The sequence below is a fragment of the Arvicola amphibius genome, chromosome 1 (assembly GCF_903992535.2).
Source record: "Arvicola amphibius chromosome 1, mArvAmp1.2, whole genome shotgun sequence".
Classification (NCBI taxonomy): Eukaryota; Metazoa; Chordata; class Mammalia; order Rodentia; family Cricetidae; genus Arvicola; species Arvicola amphibius.
Window position 1 is genome coordinate 3587422 of NC_052047.1, and position 19737 is coordinate 3607158.

Here is a 19737-nt window from a genome sequence, read left to right on the forward strand (position 1 = left end):
CTTCAGACTTAGCATAAGCATAAGATGTGTTTACACATTGATCCATCTTGCTTCCCTGGCTTGAATCTTGATCATCTCATCATTCTGGTGCTTAATGGCTTATATCATACTAAATTACAGTTTTTTTCTTTTGTGATTATAAATAGTATGACATGGAAGACAACAGGTGGTTATACCATTATTCTGCTCCTTATCTAATCTCTACCATCCAGTTTTGGTGTAAATTAGTACTTCAGCTCTCATTTTAATTACTTCAGAAGCTTACTTGGTGTTCTGTGTGGAATGGTGTTTCTCCGCAGTTCCTATTTTGCCCTTTTTTGTTTTTCTTTTTACAGATTGTTTATTTATTTATCTATTTATTTTTTTAGTATACAGTGTTTTGCCTGCATGTATTCCTGCAGGCCAGAAGAGGGCACAGATCTTATTATAGGTAGTTGTGAGCCACCATGTGGTTGCTGGAAATTGAACTCAGGACCTCTGAAAGAGCACTCAGTGCTCTTAACCTCTGAGCCATCTCTCCAGCCCCACACTTCCTATTTTGTACAATGTGCTGTAATATGTTATTCTTTATTTTTCCAAGTCATAAGGTAATCCAAATCTGGCTAATGGAAGCCCCTTCACTGTGAGGATAATTATATTTTTATTTATTTCATAGGAATTTCAAGCAATATGTTTCAATCTTATTTTTCTTTTAATCAGGATTCATATATTTAAAATAAAAAATTTAAAATTAAGTTCTTTGACAAGAGCTAGAGAGATGAAATAAGAGTTAAAATCATTGGTTCCTCTTCCAGAGGACTCAGTTACATTCCCTGCATCCCCATGGCAGTTCACACCCATCTGTACCTGCAGTTCTAGGGCATCTAATGCAGTCTTCCCCCTCCACAGGCACCAGGGACATGTGGTAGCAGACATACACTCAAGCCAAGACACCTGTAAAACAAATAAATATTTTTTAAAGAAATGGTTGTCAAATACATATTTTTAAAATAAAATTTTACTTTCATGTAAAAAACACTTCTATTTCTGTAGGTGTGATTCTGTCAATGTGATTCTGTAGGTGTGATTCTGTAGGTGTGAGACACTGCCCAGGATTCCAAGATAAATGCTATGGGAAGAGATACTGAGGCTTCAGATCCTAGACCTTACTTTGAGGAAGGCTCTCACCGTGACTGCTCTCTGCTTTGAATCTTTGAAGCTCTGTGTACCATCCTCCTAATGTTCTACCTTACAGTAGAAGGGCATTCCCACATCTAAGCTGCTCTTCCTACAATCTCTTTTAATAGGTTTAATTCCACACCAGTTATTTATCTTTCTCTCCATCCTTTTTAAATGTACCTATGTCTTCCTCCCTGTTTCTGCTTCTCCCTACATTCTCCCTTTCTCAAACACATTCAGGCATACACAACCCTTGCTGTGTAGCAGTGAACTCTCATAGTTTCTTGGACAGACATTTTTGTTCATACTCTGTACAGCTTTTTTTTTTCTTCTTAGGTGCCTGTCTTGTTTTACCTGCAGACAGCCTGCAAGTCTATTTTCTCACAAGGGAACCTTGTCTGCTTCTCTTCCACCCTGTGTTGCTATTACTGTCGGGCCTGGCTGACTTTCAGGAAATGGTGACACCACACAGCATACACTTATGAGAGACTTGTCATGAGGTTTCACAGTTTGTCACTTTACTCTGTAGCCCAGGCTGATCTCACTTTCTTGTCTCTGCCCTAAATGCTGGAGCTCAAGGTGTGCACTTCACTTCACAGCTTTTTCATTCTCATTTCTATTTCTCCCTCCCCATCCCTTCTCTCCTTTCCTCCCCTTTTTCCTTCCTCCCTCCCTCCCTTTCTTTTTTCTTATCCCTCTCTTCCTCCCTCCGTCCTCTTTCTTTTCCTCCCTCCCAACCTCTCTCTTTTATTTTTTCTGTTTGTCTTTCTGAAACAGGGTCTCTTGTAACCAAGTTGAACCTTGAATAATGGATCCTTCCAAGTGCTGGGGTATTACAGATATGCCATACCCAATTTTCTTTTTTCTTTTTTTTTCTTTTTTTGGTTTTTCGAGACAGGGTTTCTCTGCAGCTTTTTTAGAGCCTGTCCTAGAACTAGCTCTTGTAGACCAGGCTGGCCTCGAACTCACAGAGATCCGCCTGCCTCTGCCTCCCGAGTGCTGGGGTTAAAGGCGTGCGCCGGCTCATACCCAATTTTATTAAAAGTATTTTTGTATATGTTTCAAATACTGTTTTTGGTTATTGATTCTCCTAACAGAAGATATGATTTCCTGAAATGGACATTCAGCTTATTTTTTCATGTTGTGGAATTAAACCAACAATCAAATCCTGGGTTCGCCCCGCACTAACTGTGGCCCCTTGGTCTGTTGCTTGACATTTTAAGCCTTATCAACACAAAGGGGAAATTATATTAGAATTGACTCATGCTGATATTATGAAAACTGAACTGAGGTTCTTGCTGCAGTGTTTAGCGGGAGAGCAAGTGGTTAGGAATGTGAGTGACATCATCAGAAAAGTAAAAACCAATTCCTGAAGAGGAGAAAGTGTGAACGATTGAGGGGAATTGTGCTTACAGTCATAGCTATAATGTTTGCTCTGCCATTGCTTCTCAAGCTTGGGTGAACCTGTCAATCACCAGGGCTGCCTGATCATGATATGGATTCCCTGCACTGACTCCCAGATATTCTGATTCAGTGTCTGAGAAGACAGCACAGGGATCAATGTGGTAACACTTGAGTGCACTACTGATGTCCCACATGTTAGAAGTCATAGACTTTTAAATAAAAGCTTTAACTTGGTTTCACTGTCAAGTGCATAAGACAAGTGAGACGAAGTATTTTTTAAGGAAAATTCAAACTTAAATGAGAACAAACCTAACTTCAGTAATAAAATATTTTGTCGAGAACTTCAAGATTTCAATGTTCAGTGACTTATGACTTTTCCCTCTTTAAACAGGATGTCTATGAGGGGACAGACAATCATCTTCTCTATTAATCAGCCCCCATACTCCATATTCAGATTTTTTGACAGCCTCACCTTAGTGGCCTCAGGAAAAGTCATGTTTCACGGGCCTGGGCAGGAGGCTTTGGAGTTCTTCAAATCCGCAGGTATGGCTGGTTTTGCTGTGAGAGCTCCTTTAGTCACGGGATCTGGGAGAGAACAGGGTTCTCAGGAATGCTGTTTGGGCCTCATGCAGACTTACTGTGTGTGAGCTTCTCCATTTTAAATACCTTTGGTTAATTTGGTGACAGGGTTCTGTTAGTTGTGCAGCACAGGCTTGCTGTGCAGGTCTCTTCCTTTCTCCTGCCCTGTATCGTGCCTATGTATAGGATTTTTGCCGAAGCTCCTGTTCTGCTTCCCAGTCATTGTGACACTCCTGATTAACCTGCCAGCCCCAGGCGCATTGATCCATCCCTTGAAAAGCTTTGGGAAAGCGTCATGGTGTTCTTGCTCATGCAGAAGCTTCCCCTAGTGTGACCGGACTCTAAGGAGCTGTGGAGAGGTTACTTAACTTAGTAGCTTTGCATTTCAGGTTTAGGTGCTGCTTATGGGCTGAGGTGGCTTAACTTGGGTTCCATGGACTCATGTTTTTTTGTCTGCATGGTTTTTTTCACATTTCACATTGAATGATGATGTATTTTTTTAATGGTTTATGCCATCAATTTCATCTTAGCAAGATATGAATATAGTTTTGGGTCACTCTCAAGGTTTAACTACTTACTTTTCATTACTCTATAGCTGCCTAAGAGACCAGCTTCCAGGACTGTACCCAGGGTTGCAAAAAAAAAAAAAGTGCTTTCAGAATAACAGGACTTAGGAATAATTCTTTTTTATCTGAGGGAATCATACTCATGCATGCACTGACCGTCATTTTATTTCTCCAGCTTCTCTCTCTGTCTTCTCTTATACCCGTCCTGTGGAAAGTAAAGAGTCTGCATCTCAGGGAGTGAGCAGCCTTGGCAGCACCTAACTGCGGGGTTCAGGTTGCAACCTGAGGTCCAGGGTACAGTGCCCAGTGAGACAATTTTTGCAGAAAGTAGGTCTCTGTCAGCCAGACTTCCCAGGTGGGGAACTGGCACCAGGGTTGCTTGATGTCTAACCTTGATTCCACCATTATACATCCGGGAATTTGTCCTTTGTAGTGTCTGTGGAGTTTTAACTTGTGAGACATTGAGTCAGGACTGAATTTGCTTTTAGGCCCAAAGTCAGCCAGTTGTATGTAGCTTGTCTTAGAACTGAGAAGAAATTGATGTTTTCTTTATATCAATCCGAGCTAATGATACAAAACAGGGCCTAAGCGTCTTACAGTCCTGGGAAATAATAGATATAATTTTGAAGCATATCCTAGCATGTTTTTTATATATCAAAATTATACAGCTTAATGATGAGTCATACCCAGAAAGTCCACAGATTTAAGTATCCATAAGATTGAAATGTGATCATGAGATTCTATTTACATATTATATTTGATCACACATTACAGTGCAGGTGTTGGGGAGATAACACAGCTGTACATATTATATTTGATCACACATTACAGTGCAGGTGTTGGGGAGATAACACAGCTGTACATATTTTATGAGATGATTACACAGTACAGTGCAGGTGTTGGGGAGATAACACAGCTGTACATATTATATGAGGTCATACATCACAGGGCAGGTGTTGGGAGATACCACAGATGTTTTTGCCCATGTGATTTTACACACAGAAGCAACAGTATCCATAGGCAGTGGGAAACACCCATAACTGTTTTAGGGAAGAAATGTAGTGGCACCCAAGAATAATTACAGACAGAAGCAACTGGGTTTCAGAGTCTGTGGTCCCGTAAGCCTTAAGGAGATTTCCCATCAGAGAGCTATTCTTCTCATGGGTCAATACCTGAGTCATGAATCGCCATCTGCAGGGTGTTCTTGTGGTCTCTGGTAAGGCCATTGCTATCAGTGTTCTCAGCAACACTCTTTGTTTTTGATTAATCTTTGTCCTTTAAAAGTGTAAACATTTGTGAGTCTTGGAGTCTAATAAAATTGTAGGCCAACTCAAATGATTGTTTCATAGGAGGAGTCCATATTTGTATGTATAACATACACATAAGCTTGCATATATATTTGTAAAAGTGTATAAACATATATTATATATATAAGAAGGGAATTGGATATTGTTGAAACATTGAGTGTATATATGAAAAGAAAGAATAAGTTATCAGAGGAGCGGCTTAGAAGAGGAAGTTCTTAGATTCTTTCCCCTCCCTGTCCCACTCTCTGAAAGAGTCCTCACATTTGTATTCATGGTCTACCTTCTTTGTAGGTTATGAATATGATTCCCACAACAACCCTGCAGACTTCTTCCTGGAAATCATTAATGGACATCATTTCTCTGCTCTATTTGACACAGAGGAAGATGGCCGTGATGGTACGTGAGTCTTTTAGAGTCACAGATTTTTGTCTAACTGGTTTGATTAAAACACAACCATGTGTCTGATTAGAATATAACTTTTTATGTTAATTAACTGTCCCCAAATTAGCTAATAGACTTTGCTGTCTGTTGTGTTTGGGTTTTTTATTTAATTTATAATCGACCATTTATGATATTGACACAAGGGAAATTTCTGTTAAAAAGTAAATGTACCAATTGTTTGCCATATTACTCTTGTTATTGTTTTAAATATGGTTTGCTCATATAGTCAGACTGGCTTTAAATATGTGCTCTTTCTACCTCACCTCCCAAGTATAGGTATTATAGGGCTATGTCACCATGCCTGGCTTTATTTATAACATTTTAAAAACATGATGGTTGGCAGTTCATACATTTGCATATACATTCACATGTGGCAGAAATCAGGGACCAGACTTCTACGTTAAGAAGTACATATCCATAAGGGAAGGAGAACTTTGTTAAGAACTGGGGTCCACATGGGAAAAGGCCAATCAGATTGCTGTGCCCATGGGGTAATGACAGCAGTCAGGTCAGTTAGGGACACTTTTCTCATCTGTGAAGAAATTACACAAGAGTAATTTCATTATCCTCAAAGTTTGGTGGACTGAGACGGAGCTCAGCTGGTAGAGTGCTTGCCTAGCATGCACAAAGCCTTGAGTTTGGTTCCTAGCACATAACTGGGTGTGAAGGTGCATGCCTGTAATCTCAGCATTTGAGAAAGAAACAGGAGGACTTGGAGAAGTTAAAGGTCACCCTTGATGTCAGAGCAACTTTGAGCCAGTCTAGAGTACATGAGACTGTCTCAAAAACTTGACACATAATTTATGCGTTATTCATGAAAAGTGTCTCAGAAAAATCAAATTATTATCTGTTTCTTGTCTTTATCCATTTTTATTTCAAACCTGACAAATATAAAGATCCTTCTGAGAGACAGCACCAAGTCAGAGAAAAATTAGCCAATATGTATGCCCAGTCCTCCTCATACAGTGAAATGAGAACTGAACTGGATTCACTCTTGGGGGAACAGAATGCAGGGAGGACCTCAGCCTTGGAGAAGATCACGTGTGTCACCCCTTTCTGGCATCAGCTCTGGTGGATTATCTATCGTTCATTCAAAAATTTCCTGGGTTTTCCACGGGTCACCGGGATCCAGGTAATCTGATGAGTTATTTTATTTGTATTGTGAAAACCTCACGTGGGAGCCATTTGTTTCTGAGTCAGTCTACTGCAGGGTCACAGTTATCTTCTGCTCCTTCCATGTGTTTGTCATCCCCATTGTGCCTGGCATAGAGAAATATTCAGTAAAGCAAGTAGACTACGATTAAGTTCTTATAAAAATGATTTTAGTGATTATTTTTTACCTAGAGGAACTGTAATTACTAATCCAAGAAGGAAATCTAATTCGGGCAACGCAAGAATCTCAGCACACCTCTGAGCTCCTCACACCTGTCTGCTTTATTTCACCAGCACATCCTACAAGTTCAAAGTCCAGGAATGAGTCAAGGAGGAAAAGGCTTTTTCCTGATGTAGCTTTCCTTGTGAGGGGATGGATGGTCACTGGACAAACAGATAAAACTGTAGCCTGTCAGATGAGAGAATGGACTTGGAGAAAGTTTAAGCAGAGAAGGGGTGGAGATGGCTGGAGAGGAAAAGGACGGTTGATCTGTGCTTGAAATCATGTGGTGAGGAGACAGGGCCATGGAACAGCTCTGAGGGAGCCTGAGCATCGACTGTCTGAGATGAGCCCACTGCAGAGTGCTGTGCCCTCATCAGGAGTCCAGTGTGTGAAAGCAGCAGCTACTCAAAGAGTGCAGCTCACACACAGTAACTGGACTGAACGATGCTCTTCCCTGTCAGCCACTGGAACTGGAGGAGGTGAAGTTCTACTTTTCTTTAAACTGGCTCTGTAACAAGGATCATCATGACTTAAGATTTTCTGTTATTTTAACATGAATGTCACACAGAAGCGTGGTTCTTCCAGCTCATTGGGCCATCACTTATGCAGTTATCTTTTATTTCATATTGTTGATGATTCTGCTGTGTTAGTGTTTGATCCTGGGGCCTTAGCTATTAGAGGGCAATCACTCTACCTTGGACCTACATCCCTGTCCCCGAACAACCAGAACTTGTGGTCAGTCTTTCTGTTAGCGCATTGTTATTTTATTCTCAGGCATTTGGTTTCTGTTGCATACTGAATGTTCGTGTGTTGTTGACTGTAATGAGATACTGCTTCTAAACATAACTACCATCTTTTTCATATGTAAATGTTGCTGCCTTCCTGCCTGTATATGAATATTCTGACCATTTGAGTTATACTGTCAGCTGCTCCAAACACTTTGGCCTTTAACTTGGGCACTTATGTCTAAAGGAGGCACTTTTGTGTCCATTCTTTCTGCGAAAAAAAAAGATTCAATATGATTTTGGAACAAGTGAGTTATAGTCATCAATTTGGGCTACTCACTGTTCAACAGTGAGGCAATGTCATGAGGTAAGGGGTGTGTGTGTGTGTGTGTGTGTGTGTGTGTGTGTGTGTGTTAGCAATGTAGAAATTGAGGACTAATTTTTAATATTTATTTACTTTTATGTATGGGTGTTTTGCTTTGCTTTCATGTATATCTGTACTCACGTGCATGCCATTGGAGGCCAGAAAAAGACATCAAATTCTCTGAACTGCAGTTACAGAAGTTGGTTAGGGGCCATTTGAGTGCTGGGAACTGAATCCATGTCCTCTGCCCGAGCAGCAAGTGCTCTTAACTGCTGAGCTCTATTTCCAAGCCCTGGGATTTTGATCTCTAATTTATCACATTATGTGGTAGGATCCTTACCCTTAGATCATAATATTCTACCTTTAAGACATTATCCGAGGAATAATAGTTAGGATCTTTCAAATAAGTTCCAGCATCATGTAGCCTTACTCCTTTGCTAAGTGAAACACCTTCTAAAGCCATTTTAATCCAAAACCAAAGCAGTGCAGGCTCCTGTGATGGTCGGCACAGATTGGGTAGATGGAGGTAGATGGGGGTCTGGAGGAGCTGGCTGCGTAGGTGAGTCTTGAGCCCAGGCTGCTCTGACAGAGGCTGATGGAGCAGCAGTGACAGAGGCGATGGACAATGGGAGCACTGGGTCACCCAGAGGACGCTGTGTGATCACTGTGGTGACAGCAATAGTGCTGGTCCCCACACAGCACAGACTTCCCTGAGGTGACACAGGGGAGGACCAGCTCATCCCTCCTTAGCACAAAAATCCCATTGCTGGGAACTGTGTTGTGAGCCGTTTTTAATTTTGTTGTTTGGTTTGCACTTGTGGGGATTAGCATTACTGTATGTTGTGAGGACAGCCACTGAGCTGTCCCCTGGCCTGGGGTGCATCTGTTTTTAACTATAAGAGTAAATAAACCCTGAATTCCCTTGAGTGACTTGAAGTAGAAAGCTGCGTAGGTTCGCTGGCACCAGAGCTGAGATCTCAGTTTAGGTGAAGACTTTCTGTCACTTACCTGGGTTTGTTCCCAGAGCTCGCCAAGCACCTGCATTCTCTCCTACCCTGTGTCATCCAGGTTTTAGTTCCTGAACTGAGTTCTTCACTGCCCATTCCTGGTGGAGCACTGGGAGAAATCTTAGCTTTTCCAGGGTCTGCACTCAGACTGAAGAGACCTTTATTGTCAGTCTGACATACGAGCAATCTATTGACATGTGTGTTGTATGTTCTTCCAGGGACACTGGAGAGATCTGACTAGGAAACCATAAATCTTAAAATAATGGACGATGTGTAGAATATTTTCTACTCCTAATTGAAATTTTTCTTTTCCCCGTTTTCCTTTTGAAAGGCATTTATCACAGCAATACTGGCAGTGTCTTTGGGTATTGCTTTCCGTGTCCTAAGAAATGACTGTACTGAAGTCCAGACCAGGTAAGCAATTGAGAAAAAGCTGTCACTTCGTTCAATCCTATATAAATCCATGAAAAGTTGGAATTCATGACCAGAACAGAGTTAACATTTTATCACGTGATAGAGCATGTTGGTACGTTGAAAGCTGAGTGGAAGACCTCACTTTTTCACATGCGTTTGTGTGTAGAGAGTAGGAGACTCTACACATCACATTTTACCAGTTTAGTGTATGGAGTAGCTTCATGTTATGTGATTATCACCACTCTTGAAATGTAGGGTGTTTTTTCATCTTTCCGAACGGAATCCCATAGCTCTGGAAGAAGACTCCCCATACCACCCACTCATGATTTCTGGCATCAACCATTCTTTCTGTCACTGAATATGTCTAACGTGGGAACCCTAAATTGAAGTCACACAAGTGTCTGTGTTTTGGTGTTGTTTGTATTTGTTTTGGCTGGCTTGTTTCCACTGGTGTAATGTCCTCAGGGCTCATCAAAGTGTGGCATATGTGAAGATTCCTTGGGTTCTGTTAGGTAGAATAACATCCCATTGTGTGTATATGCTGTGCTGCTTCCTATTCATTGTGGCTGGAAATGTGCTTTGCTCTCACCTTAGGTTGCTATGAACCATGCTGCTGAGTGTGCAAGTCCATCTGTTTGAGCCCTGGACTTTTTCTCTTTAAGGTAGAAAGTTAGAGTTGCCAAATCATAGGCCTAATACACCTTTTAAAGTTTCTGAGAATATATTTCTATAATGTGCTACCATGAAAATGATGCATATTTGTAGTGATGGACATCACCTAATTTAGTTTGATAGAATTATATTACAAAATTGTTCATGAATCATATTAGTTTTATACCTAAATGTGTAATTGTAGGCTGTCAGTCTACAATTATAATCCCTAAAAAGACAGATTAGAAAGCTTATGCGGTGTATATGGTTAAGGATTGCCAAGGTCACAAGGTTCCTTTTCTAAGATCTTGGTTTTGTTGATGAAAACATAGGAAACTAGGACAGATGGACCTCGATGACAGTTTGTTGGAGACAGAGAGGGAGAATTCTGTGAGCACCAGGGAATGGGTGTGTGTGGGAATGGAAGAGTGGAGAGAGAGAAAGTTGTGCATTTTGTAGAGTGAAGCTTTGGAAGCAAGACTGGCTCATTAGGAGAAGAGCAGAAACTCAGGTCCTCCACTCTATGGTTGGCCATGGAGTGCTCTCGTCAGGTCCTCTGCTGTTGTTTGGTCCTTTGAGTGTGGTCCACATTTCTGACCTGACAGGTCAAGAATTTGTCATGTAGCCCAGGCTGGCTTTAGTTCCAGGTTCTCTTCTCTGGTGACTGGGTGCCCAAGTTCCCCACTGTATTGTTTGGTCACGTGGTGCTCAGGTCCTCTGCTCTATGTTTGGACCTTTGAAATAGGGTCACAGTTATGACCAGACACGCCCAGAACTTGTCATGTAGCCCAGGCTGGCCTCAGTCTGCAGCGATCCTCATGCTTCTGTCCCTCAAATTCCAGGGGTTTGGAGGTCTTGTTTTCTGCTCTTCTCAGAGTCTTACCCATTCTTAGCTTGTCTTTTTCTTTTCTATCCTCTTCCTTTAATCTGGCCTTTTGTAGATTGTAAAATGGACTTTTCTTTGATGTAGAAGGAAGCTTGTCTCTAATAAGGTCCACCTCACTCGCTCTGATATCTAACCACCACTGTGTATCTAGATATAAAGTCACTGACCTCTGACTTCAGTTGAAAATGTGCAGCAGGCTGTTAGGACCCAATCATGCCATCTGTCTTAGAGGAACCTGACGTGTGTGTCCAGAAAACAGGTAACTGCAGAAGGGCTTTTGCTCCCCCTCCTCCTGCTTACCATCCCCTATCACATGATCAAACATTATTTCTTTATAAATAAGCATGACTGGATCCCTTTTTTGAGCTCTTTGGAAACCATAGGAAGTTGGTTGGCCTATTTTAGAGATGATCATTAGGGCTTTAAAGATGTTTCTACAGGTCGTGTCTGTAGTAAGCCGCTGAGTGGGGATTTCTCCACTGTTTCATATTTTCCCTCTTACTCTTCTGTAAATTAATGCAGCCAACTGAGTATGAGAACTCCTTGGAACTTTATTTATTTTTAGGTTTCTCTCTTTATTAGCACGATGCTTACAATTCTTTTTTAGTTAAATTGAAGTTGGGTTGGGCTTCCATGAGTAAATGCCACAGATTCAGTGGATTTAAAAGCAATGTGTCTCCACAGTGCAGTGTGAGAGTCTGAGGTAAGGATTCCCTCACAGGCTCTTCCTGTCAGGCCACCTTCCCTCTCGTGGCAGACATTGCAATGCTGTTTCTTCCCATGATGAGGTGATGAGACCCAGATGACATCCTGGGGCTCCACTCTCATGATTTCATCTACAGCCAGTTAACCCCTAAATTGCATACTCTGGTATTGTTACATTAAGGGCCATTATCAAATTGTTGGGTTTTAGAGGACAAACTTCCACTAATAGCTACTGTTATGGAGACAGAGGAGACTAACTCATGGACTCATTCTTCCTGACCTTTTAAACCAGAACAGTTCTACATTTTCCTTGTTTCTTTTTAAAATACTTATTTTATTTTTATGTGCATGAGTGTTTTCCTACATCTATGCCTGTACCATGTGTGTGCCCTGAGATCTGTTGCTATCAGAAAGAAGCATCGTATTCTAAGTTTGGGTTATTACTGTTGTGAATAAACACATGACGAAAGGCAATTGGGGAGGAAAGGGTTTATTCAGCCAACATTCCCACATTGTTGTCCATCACTGAAGGAAGCCAGGACAGGAGGAACCCAACTAGGCAGGGATCTGCAGAGGCCACAATGGTCCTGCTTACTGTATTGCTCGGCCTGCCTTCTGAGAACCTCAGGGAAGTACCACCCACAATGGGATGGGCCCTCCCCCTCCCATCAGTAATTAAGAAAATGACTTATAGCTGGATCTTATGGAGGCATTTTCTCAATTGAGGTTCCCTCCTTTCAGACTAGCCTAGCTTGTGTCAAGTTGACATAAAACTAGCTGGCACGGAATCCCCTTGAACTCGAATGACAGATGACTGTGATCGGCCATGTGGGTGCTGCCAACCAAACCCGAGTCCTTTGTAAGAGCAGCGTATACTCTTTACTGTGAAGCCATCAGAAAAGATCTGTCTAATGTTATGATTTAATCTACAGAACAAGGTGTAAAGGTATACTGGAAAGAACTCATCCTAATGTTGAATTTACTGTTGCTTTTGTCTCCATTCTCTCCTGGCAGAGCCAGCCTGCTCTTCTTGCTCACAATCTTCCAGTGTATTACAAGTGTGTCTGCCGGGGAGCTCTTTGTGATTGACAGGAATCGCTTTTTGTGAGTAGCCCCTGCTCCAGAAGCAGGTATCAGGGGATAGCAATCAAATTAATTACATTCATTGTTGGGCCTAGAATGTTATCTCATGAATAATCAGTAATTTCCCCTTTTCTTATTTAGTTGAAAATAAACAAATTATGAAATTTTGTGTTTATCACGTGGTATCATGATTTTTGAAGTGTGTAAAGAGATTAATAATATTAAATGAAAAATTGATGGAAAATCAAGAATAGAGGGTTCTGATACTCAGAGAAAAATTTAAAAATTGAGGTGAGACCACTAGATCTCATTGCTTCAGACAACACAGTAGTAAGGAACTGATGAAAATCACAGGATATTCATGATGCCCCCAAAGAAGGATATCAGGGATTTCATAGAGCTTAAGTGTAGTGGGTTAAGCAGCACATTGGAGCTGGAGGGACACAGCTGCACAAGAATCAGGGTCCTCGTGATGCAGGGCTGGAAAGAGCCAGGCAGCAGCTGCATATGAAAGAGCTGTTTATGTCCCGTGTTTTCAAGCATCGAAGCACCTTTTCCTGATAGCCTGTGCTTAGGATTCCCTGCTCTCAAAGATGGCCAAGATAGGTATGGTCCCAAGTGCACGCCATGGAAAGGAGTCATCAGAGAGGAGATGAGGGTCTTGCTCAGCTGGTAGAGCGCTGACTTTGTGTGCATGAAATCCTGTGTTAGAGTCACAGTATCACAAAACCCCAAGCATGGCTGTATTTCTGTAATCCCAGCATTTGGGGCTGGGTAGAAATAAGAAGTTGGTCATTCTTGGGTACATATAGAATTTAATGCAGGTCTGCATGGTGAGCATGTATCAAAAAAAAAATCAGATATACTGAAGGCATCTGAAGGGTAAAAGCTTGGGGATTTGGAAGAACCAGGAAGGGGAAGGGTTACGTTTGGCATCTGGTAGTGATTCACGGTTGTAAAGAGAGATTATTGGAGGAATACATCTGTCCTAACGTGAGGGTAGCGGAAGAGAAGGATGTGGTGTCCTGAAGCTGCACTGTGACCTCGGAGTGACAGTGTCACCTTCTTCATAAGAACTGGAAGGACAGAAGTCTCCATGACCACTGTCTGAGGTGAGGTATGAATGAGCTGCTCCTCAGGGAACCAGCTTAAGAGGGGCAGAGACTCTGAAGAGAGTGGGCACATTGAGCTGTTTCCCTGGAGGGGCTGTTGTGTGCCCAGAGTGGACAAAAGAGAGAAGAGTTCTCTGGTGGGGCGAACAGTAGTGAGAATGTCATAAGGCTGTTGACCTAGAGGGCTGGTCCCTAAGATGGGGGCATGTGTGGGAGTCAGCATGGAGTAAAGAGGACAGTGTCCTTTCAGGCTGCCTGTGGTAGCAGAAGTCAGTGTAGTCAGCATCTCCCCTGTGCCTTCTGGACTAATCTAAAGATGTATAACGTGATCTTTGTCTCTGTAGGCATGAGCATACCAGAGGATACTACAGAGTGCTATCATATTTTCTTGGGAAATTGTTGGCTGAGCTGGTGCCCAGGAGGTTATTGCCAAGTATTATATTTACTGTTATAGTATTCAGCATAGCAGGTAAGTGACAAAGCAAGAGAATGTGTCTTTACTCTTGGGGGAGCGTGTTTTAGTTTGTACAGCTGTGGCGAGTCTAAAGTAGATGAGCAGAAGTAGAAAAGCTCAACTCCACTGTGTGCCATCAAAGCAGGAGTTCAGCGTGAAGAAATTCTTCAAGACTTGTTCACAAAACACTACAAGAGATGTTTATGAAACTGTGCTGTTACTAGAGATTCTGTGCATTATAATGAGTGTGGAAATAGCATACACATTTGAGACAGTGTTAGTGGAGCAAGATCAATTTTAGATATCTATCCATGTGTATTATAAAATGTTTATTTTTCTTTATTTGTGTATTTGCCTGATTGTGTGTGTATGTGTGTGTGTGTGTCTGTCTGTCTGTGTATCTGTCCTGTGTGTGCACTGAGTGTATGTAGTGCAGTGCCTGGGAGGCCAGAAGAGGACATCAGATCCCCTGGAACTGTAGTTACAGAATGTGAGCCACTGTGTAGGTGCTGGAAACAGAATCCAGGGCCTCTGCAATAATAGCACATGCTTTTAATCAGTGAGCCATTTTCTTAGCTCAGCTGTATATTTTCTCTGTGTTTCTGCATATGTCTCTGTATATGCATATAAAATATAGAAATGAGGATAATATCTCATACATATATGTGTGTATATAAAAGAACTTAAATGCATACAGTGTATTATGCTACCCAATCTTACAAATAAAGAGGATACTGAATTTGAGGTTTGTTGAAATTAAATAATATAAATGTTATTTGAAATATGTGTAACGATTCATTTGTGCATTATGGTTAAACTTTATCCTAGACTAAGTGCTGAGAGTTTACATACTTTTCACACACACACACACACACACACACACACACACACACACACACAGAGAGAGAGAGAGAGAGAGAGAGAGAGAGAGAGAGAGAGAGAGAGAGAGAGAGAGAGAGAAGCACTAATAAAGCTTAGACTTTGTTTTATAACAGATTTACCATTCACAGCCAGTCATTTAGGCCATGGACATATTACTTGTTCTGTAAGCCAGACAACCTGAATTTCATCCTCAGAATCACAATGGAAAAGAGAATCACTCCAGAAAGTTGTCCTTAAACTCCACCTGCACACATGGCTCATGCACACCATGGCACATGCACACCATGGCACATGCACACCATGGCACATGCACACCATGGCACATGCACACCACGGCACATGCACACCATGGCACATGCACACCACGGCACATGCACACCATGGCACATGTACACCATGGCACATGCACACCATGACTCATGCACATCATACCACATTCATACCCATACACACATGTGTACCATACCCACATACACATGTGTACCATACCCACATTGATAATCATAACATTAACTTTGAAAACAATTAGGCATTGAACTCAGCTCCCCCAGACTCTGTGTCCTTGTGACTGTTATAAAACACAGGACTATATATGTCTTATAACATTAGCACCATAAAGATTACAAATCAGTTTTGGAACCCATCTCCTTCCTCCAAAGCAGTTATATGGGGATTTTCTAGGAAAACTAAAGTTGCAGGCACCCTCCCATCCTCTCAATATTAAAATCACTGCATGGTTGTTTAACCCTTGCCTTGGATAGGTTTCTAGAGCTGTGACAAACACCATGACCAGAATCAACTTGTGGAGGAAAGGGTTTATTTCATTTTACAGTTCAATGTACTTTAAGAAGGAAAGTCAGGATGGGAACTCAGGGCAGGAGCCTGGGGGCAGGGAGTGAAGCAGAGTCCATGGAGGAGTGCTGCTTACTGGCTCCTAATGGCTTCCCCAGCCTGCCTTCTTATAGAACCCAGGACCTCCTGCCCAGAGATGGCATCATCCACAGTTGTCTAAGACTTCCCACTAAATCATCCATCAAGAAAATATCCCCACAGGCTTGCCTACAGGCCAATCTAAAGGAAGCATTTTCTTAGCGAGGTTCCCTCTTGCCATATGACCCTAGCTTATGTTAAATTTACGAAACAACTAGCTGGCACAGCCCTGATCCCAGTTTCATTACTACTGCAGTTATAATGAACACAGGGGAATGTGAACATGAACGTGTTGCATTGCTGATTACCCTGTGAGAGGATGTGATACAATTTTAGCCAGTTGTATTGCCTGTAACTCTCCATGTCAGGATCCTGTAAACTGCTCATAATTGTGTATAGAGGAGAGCAGCTAATATATGGAAATATATTTTGTGTCAGGTGTAAAAATAAAACCATGTGATGGAGTTGGAGAGATGCTCATTGGTTAAGAGCACATGCTGCTCATGCAAAGTCCCAAAATTTTGTTCCCAGCATCTATATGATCAGGACACAGTTAGAGACGCAGAGAAGTTGGGTGGCCGAGAAACTGTTACCAGTGTCATTGATTATTAAAGCACTGTTTGAAATATGTACAATCTCTTGACTTAGGTGATGAACTGACCCTACTTTTTTTCTTTCTAAGGAGTAAACACAGATGTGAAGGGTTTCTTCACTATGATGTTTACCGTCATGATCTTGGCTTACTCGGCCAGCTCGCTGCCACTGTGTTTCAAAGCAGGGGAGAACGCAGTGGCTGTACCAACTCTATTTGTGACCATCTACTTTGTGTTCATGCTGGTGAGTGTGAATTGCGTTTTCTTTTATATATATTTTTAATTTACTCTTTTAAAAAAGATCTTTTTCAGTATACTTCCCTATCCCAGTTCCCACTTCTGTTCTCCTGCTTCTCCCATCTTCCCCCACCCCACCCCATCCACTCCTCAGAAAGGGTAAGGCTTCCCATGCAGAGTCAACAAAGTCTGACACATCACTTTGAGGTAGGACCAAGACCATCCCTCCTATATTTAGACTGTGCAAGGTATCCCTCCAAAAAGAATGGGATCCACTAAGCCAGTTCAAACACTAGAGATAAACACTGGTCCCATTGCCAGTCGATCCACAGATTTTCCAAGCCACACAGCTGTCATCCACATTCAGAGGGCCTAGTTTGGACCTATGCAGGTTCTTCACTATCAGTCCAGAGTCAGTAAACTCCCACTAGCTCAGGTCCACTGTTTCTGTGGGTATCTCTGTCATGGTCTTGACTCCTTTGCTCATCTCTTCAACTGGTCTTCAGAAGCTCAACCCAGTGCTTAGCTATGGATCTCTGTATCTGCTTACATCAGTTGCTGGATGAAGGTTCTAGAATAACAATTAGGTAGTAATCACTCCGGTTACAGGGGAAGGCCAGTTCAGGTACCCTCTCCACTATTGCTTGCAGTCTTAGCTGGGGTCATGGATTCCTGGGAATTTCCCTAGTACCACATGATACTAACCCTATGATGGCTCCCTCAATCAAGATATCTCTTTCATGGCTCTCCTGCTCTGTCCTTCCTTCTACTCAACCATCCCATCCCCTAATGTTCTCCTTCTTCCCTTTCTCACGTCCCACTCTGCCCTCTCTTCTCCCCTGCCATGCTCCCAATTTTCTCAGAAGATCTTGTCTATTTCCCCTTCCCAGGGGGATCCACGTATGTCACTCTTAGGATTCTTCCTGTTACTTAGCTTCTCTTGGGATTTTGAACTATAAGCTGGTTATCCTTTGCTTTATATATAATATCCACTTGTGAGTAAGTACATACTGTGTTTGTCTTTTGGGGTCTCAGTTACCTTACTCAGGATTTTTTTAATAGTTCCATCCATTTACATGCAAAGTTCAGGATGTCATTTTTTTCTGCTGAGTAGTACTCCATTGTGTAAATATGTCACATCTTCTTCATCAATTTTTCAGTTGAGAGACAGTTAGGTTGTTTCCAGGTTCTGACTATTACAAATAATACTGATATGAATAAGGTTGAGCAAATGTCTTTGGGTATATACCTAAGAGTGGCATTGCTGGGTCTTGAGGTAGAATGATTCCCGATTTTCTAAGAAACAGCCGTACTGATTTCTAAGGTGACTGTATAAGTTTGTACTCTCACCCACAATAAAAGAGTGTTCCACTTCTCATCCTCTCCAGCATAAGCTATCATCAGTGTTTTTGATGTCAGTCATTCTGACTGGTGTAAGATAATATCTCAGAGTCGTTTTGATACTGAGCAATTTCTTAAGTGTCTTTTGGCCATTTGCAATTTTTCTATTGAGAATTTTCTATTTAGATCTACACCCCATTTTTTGTATTGTATTGTTTGGTATTTGGATGTCTAGTTTCTTGTGTTTTTTTAAATATATTTTGGAGATCAGACCTCTATCTGATGTGGGGTGAGTGAAGATCTTTTCCCACATTTTAGGCTGCCATTTTGTTTTGTTGACTGTGTCATTTGCCTTACAGAAGCCTCTCAGTTTCAGGATGTCTCATTTATTAATTGTTGCTTTCAGTGATTGTGCTACTGGGGTTACATTTAGAAAGTGGTCTCCTGTGCTCATGGATTCAAGTCTATTTCCCACTTTCTCTTCAATAAGGTTCAGTGTGACTGGATCTATGTTGAGGTCTTTAACCCATTTGGAATTGAGTTTTGTGCATGGAAATAGATATGGATCTATTTGCATTCTTCTATGTGTTGACATCCAGTTATGCCAGCACCTTTTGTTGAAAATGCTTTCTTTTTTCCATTGTATAATGTTAGCTTCTTTGTCAAAAGCAGGTGTTCAAAGGTGTGAGGATTAATATCATGGTCTTCAGTTCTATTCCATTAGTCCCACTGTCTGTTTTTATGCCAATACCAAGTTGTTTTCATTACTATAGATCTATATTAGACCTTGACGTCAGGGATGGTGATACCTCCAGAAGTTCCTTTATTGTACAGAATTGTTTGGCTATCCTGGGTTTTTGTTTTTTCATATGAAGTTGAATATTGTTCTTTCAAGATCTGTGAAGAATTGTGTTGGTGTTTTGGTGAGGATTGTACTGAGTCTGTAAATTCCTTTCGATAAGATTGGCATTTTTATTGTGTTGATCCTACTTATCTAAGAGCATGGGAGATTTTGCCATTTTCTGATGTCTTCTTCAATTTCTTTCTTCAAGTTCTTGTCATGTAGATCTTTCACTTGTTTTGTTAATGTTATCCCAAGGTTTATTTTTTTGTGTGGTTAATATGAATGGTGATATTTCTCTAATTTCTTTCTCAGCTCTTTTATCATTTGCATATAGAAAACTATTGATTATTTATTTGATCTTGTATCCTGACACATTACTGAAGGTGTTTATCAGCTGCAGGAGTTCTGTAGTAGAATTTTGGGGACAATTTTATATACTATTATATCATCTGCAAGTAGCGAAAGTTTGATTTTCTTCTTTCCAATTTGTATCCCCTTGGTCTCCTTTTGTTGTCTTATTGCTTTAGCAATAACTTTGAGTATTATATTGAATAGATATAGAGATAGTGGACAGCCTTGTCTTGTTCCTTATTTTAGTGGAATTACTTTGAGTTTCTCTCCATTTAATTTGATGTTGGCTGTTGGTTTGCTGTATATTGCATTTAGATATGTTCTTTGT

At 41.3% G+C, this 19737-nt stretch overlaps 1 protein-coding gene across 2 annotated transcripts in view; it reads left to right on the forward strand.

Annotated features, from left to right (window-relative positions):
- LOC119826990 (ATP-binding cassette sub-family G member 3-like) overlaps positions 1-19737 on the forward strand; it is a 53092-nt gene that overhangs the window by 18834 nt on the left and 14521 nt on the right. For both annotated transcript variants that reach the window (XM_038348439.2, XM_038348440.2), the window contains 7 exons: positions 2954-3105; positions 5306-5410; positions 6352-6587; positions 9258-9340; positions 12597-12686; positions 14122-14246; positions 16726-16880. In XM_038348439.2, the coding sequence (XP_038204367.1) occupies positions 2954-3105; positions 5306-5410; positions 6352-6587; positions 9258-9340; positions 12597-12686; positions 14122-14246; positions 16726-16880 (946 nt within the window). The remainder of the gene's footprint in view (positions 1-2953; positions 3106-5305; positions 5411-6351; positions 6588-9257; positions 9341-12596; positions 12687-14121; positions 14247-16725; positions 16881-19737) is intronic.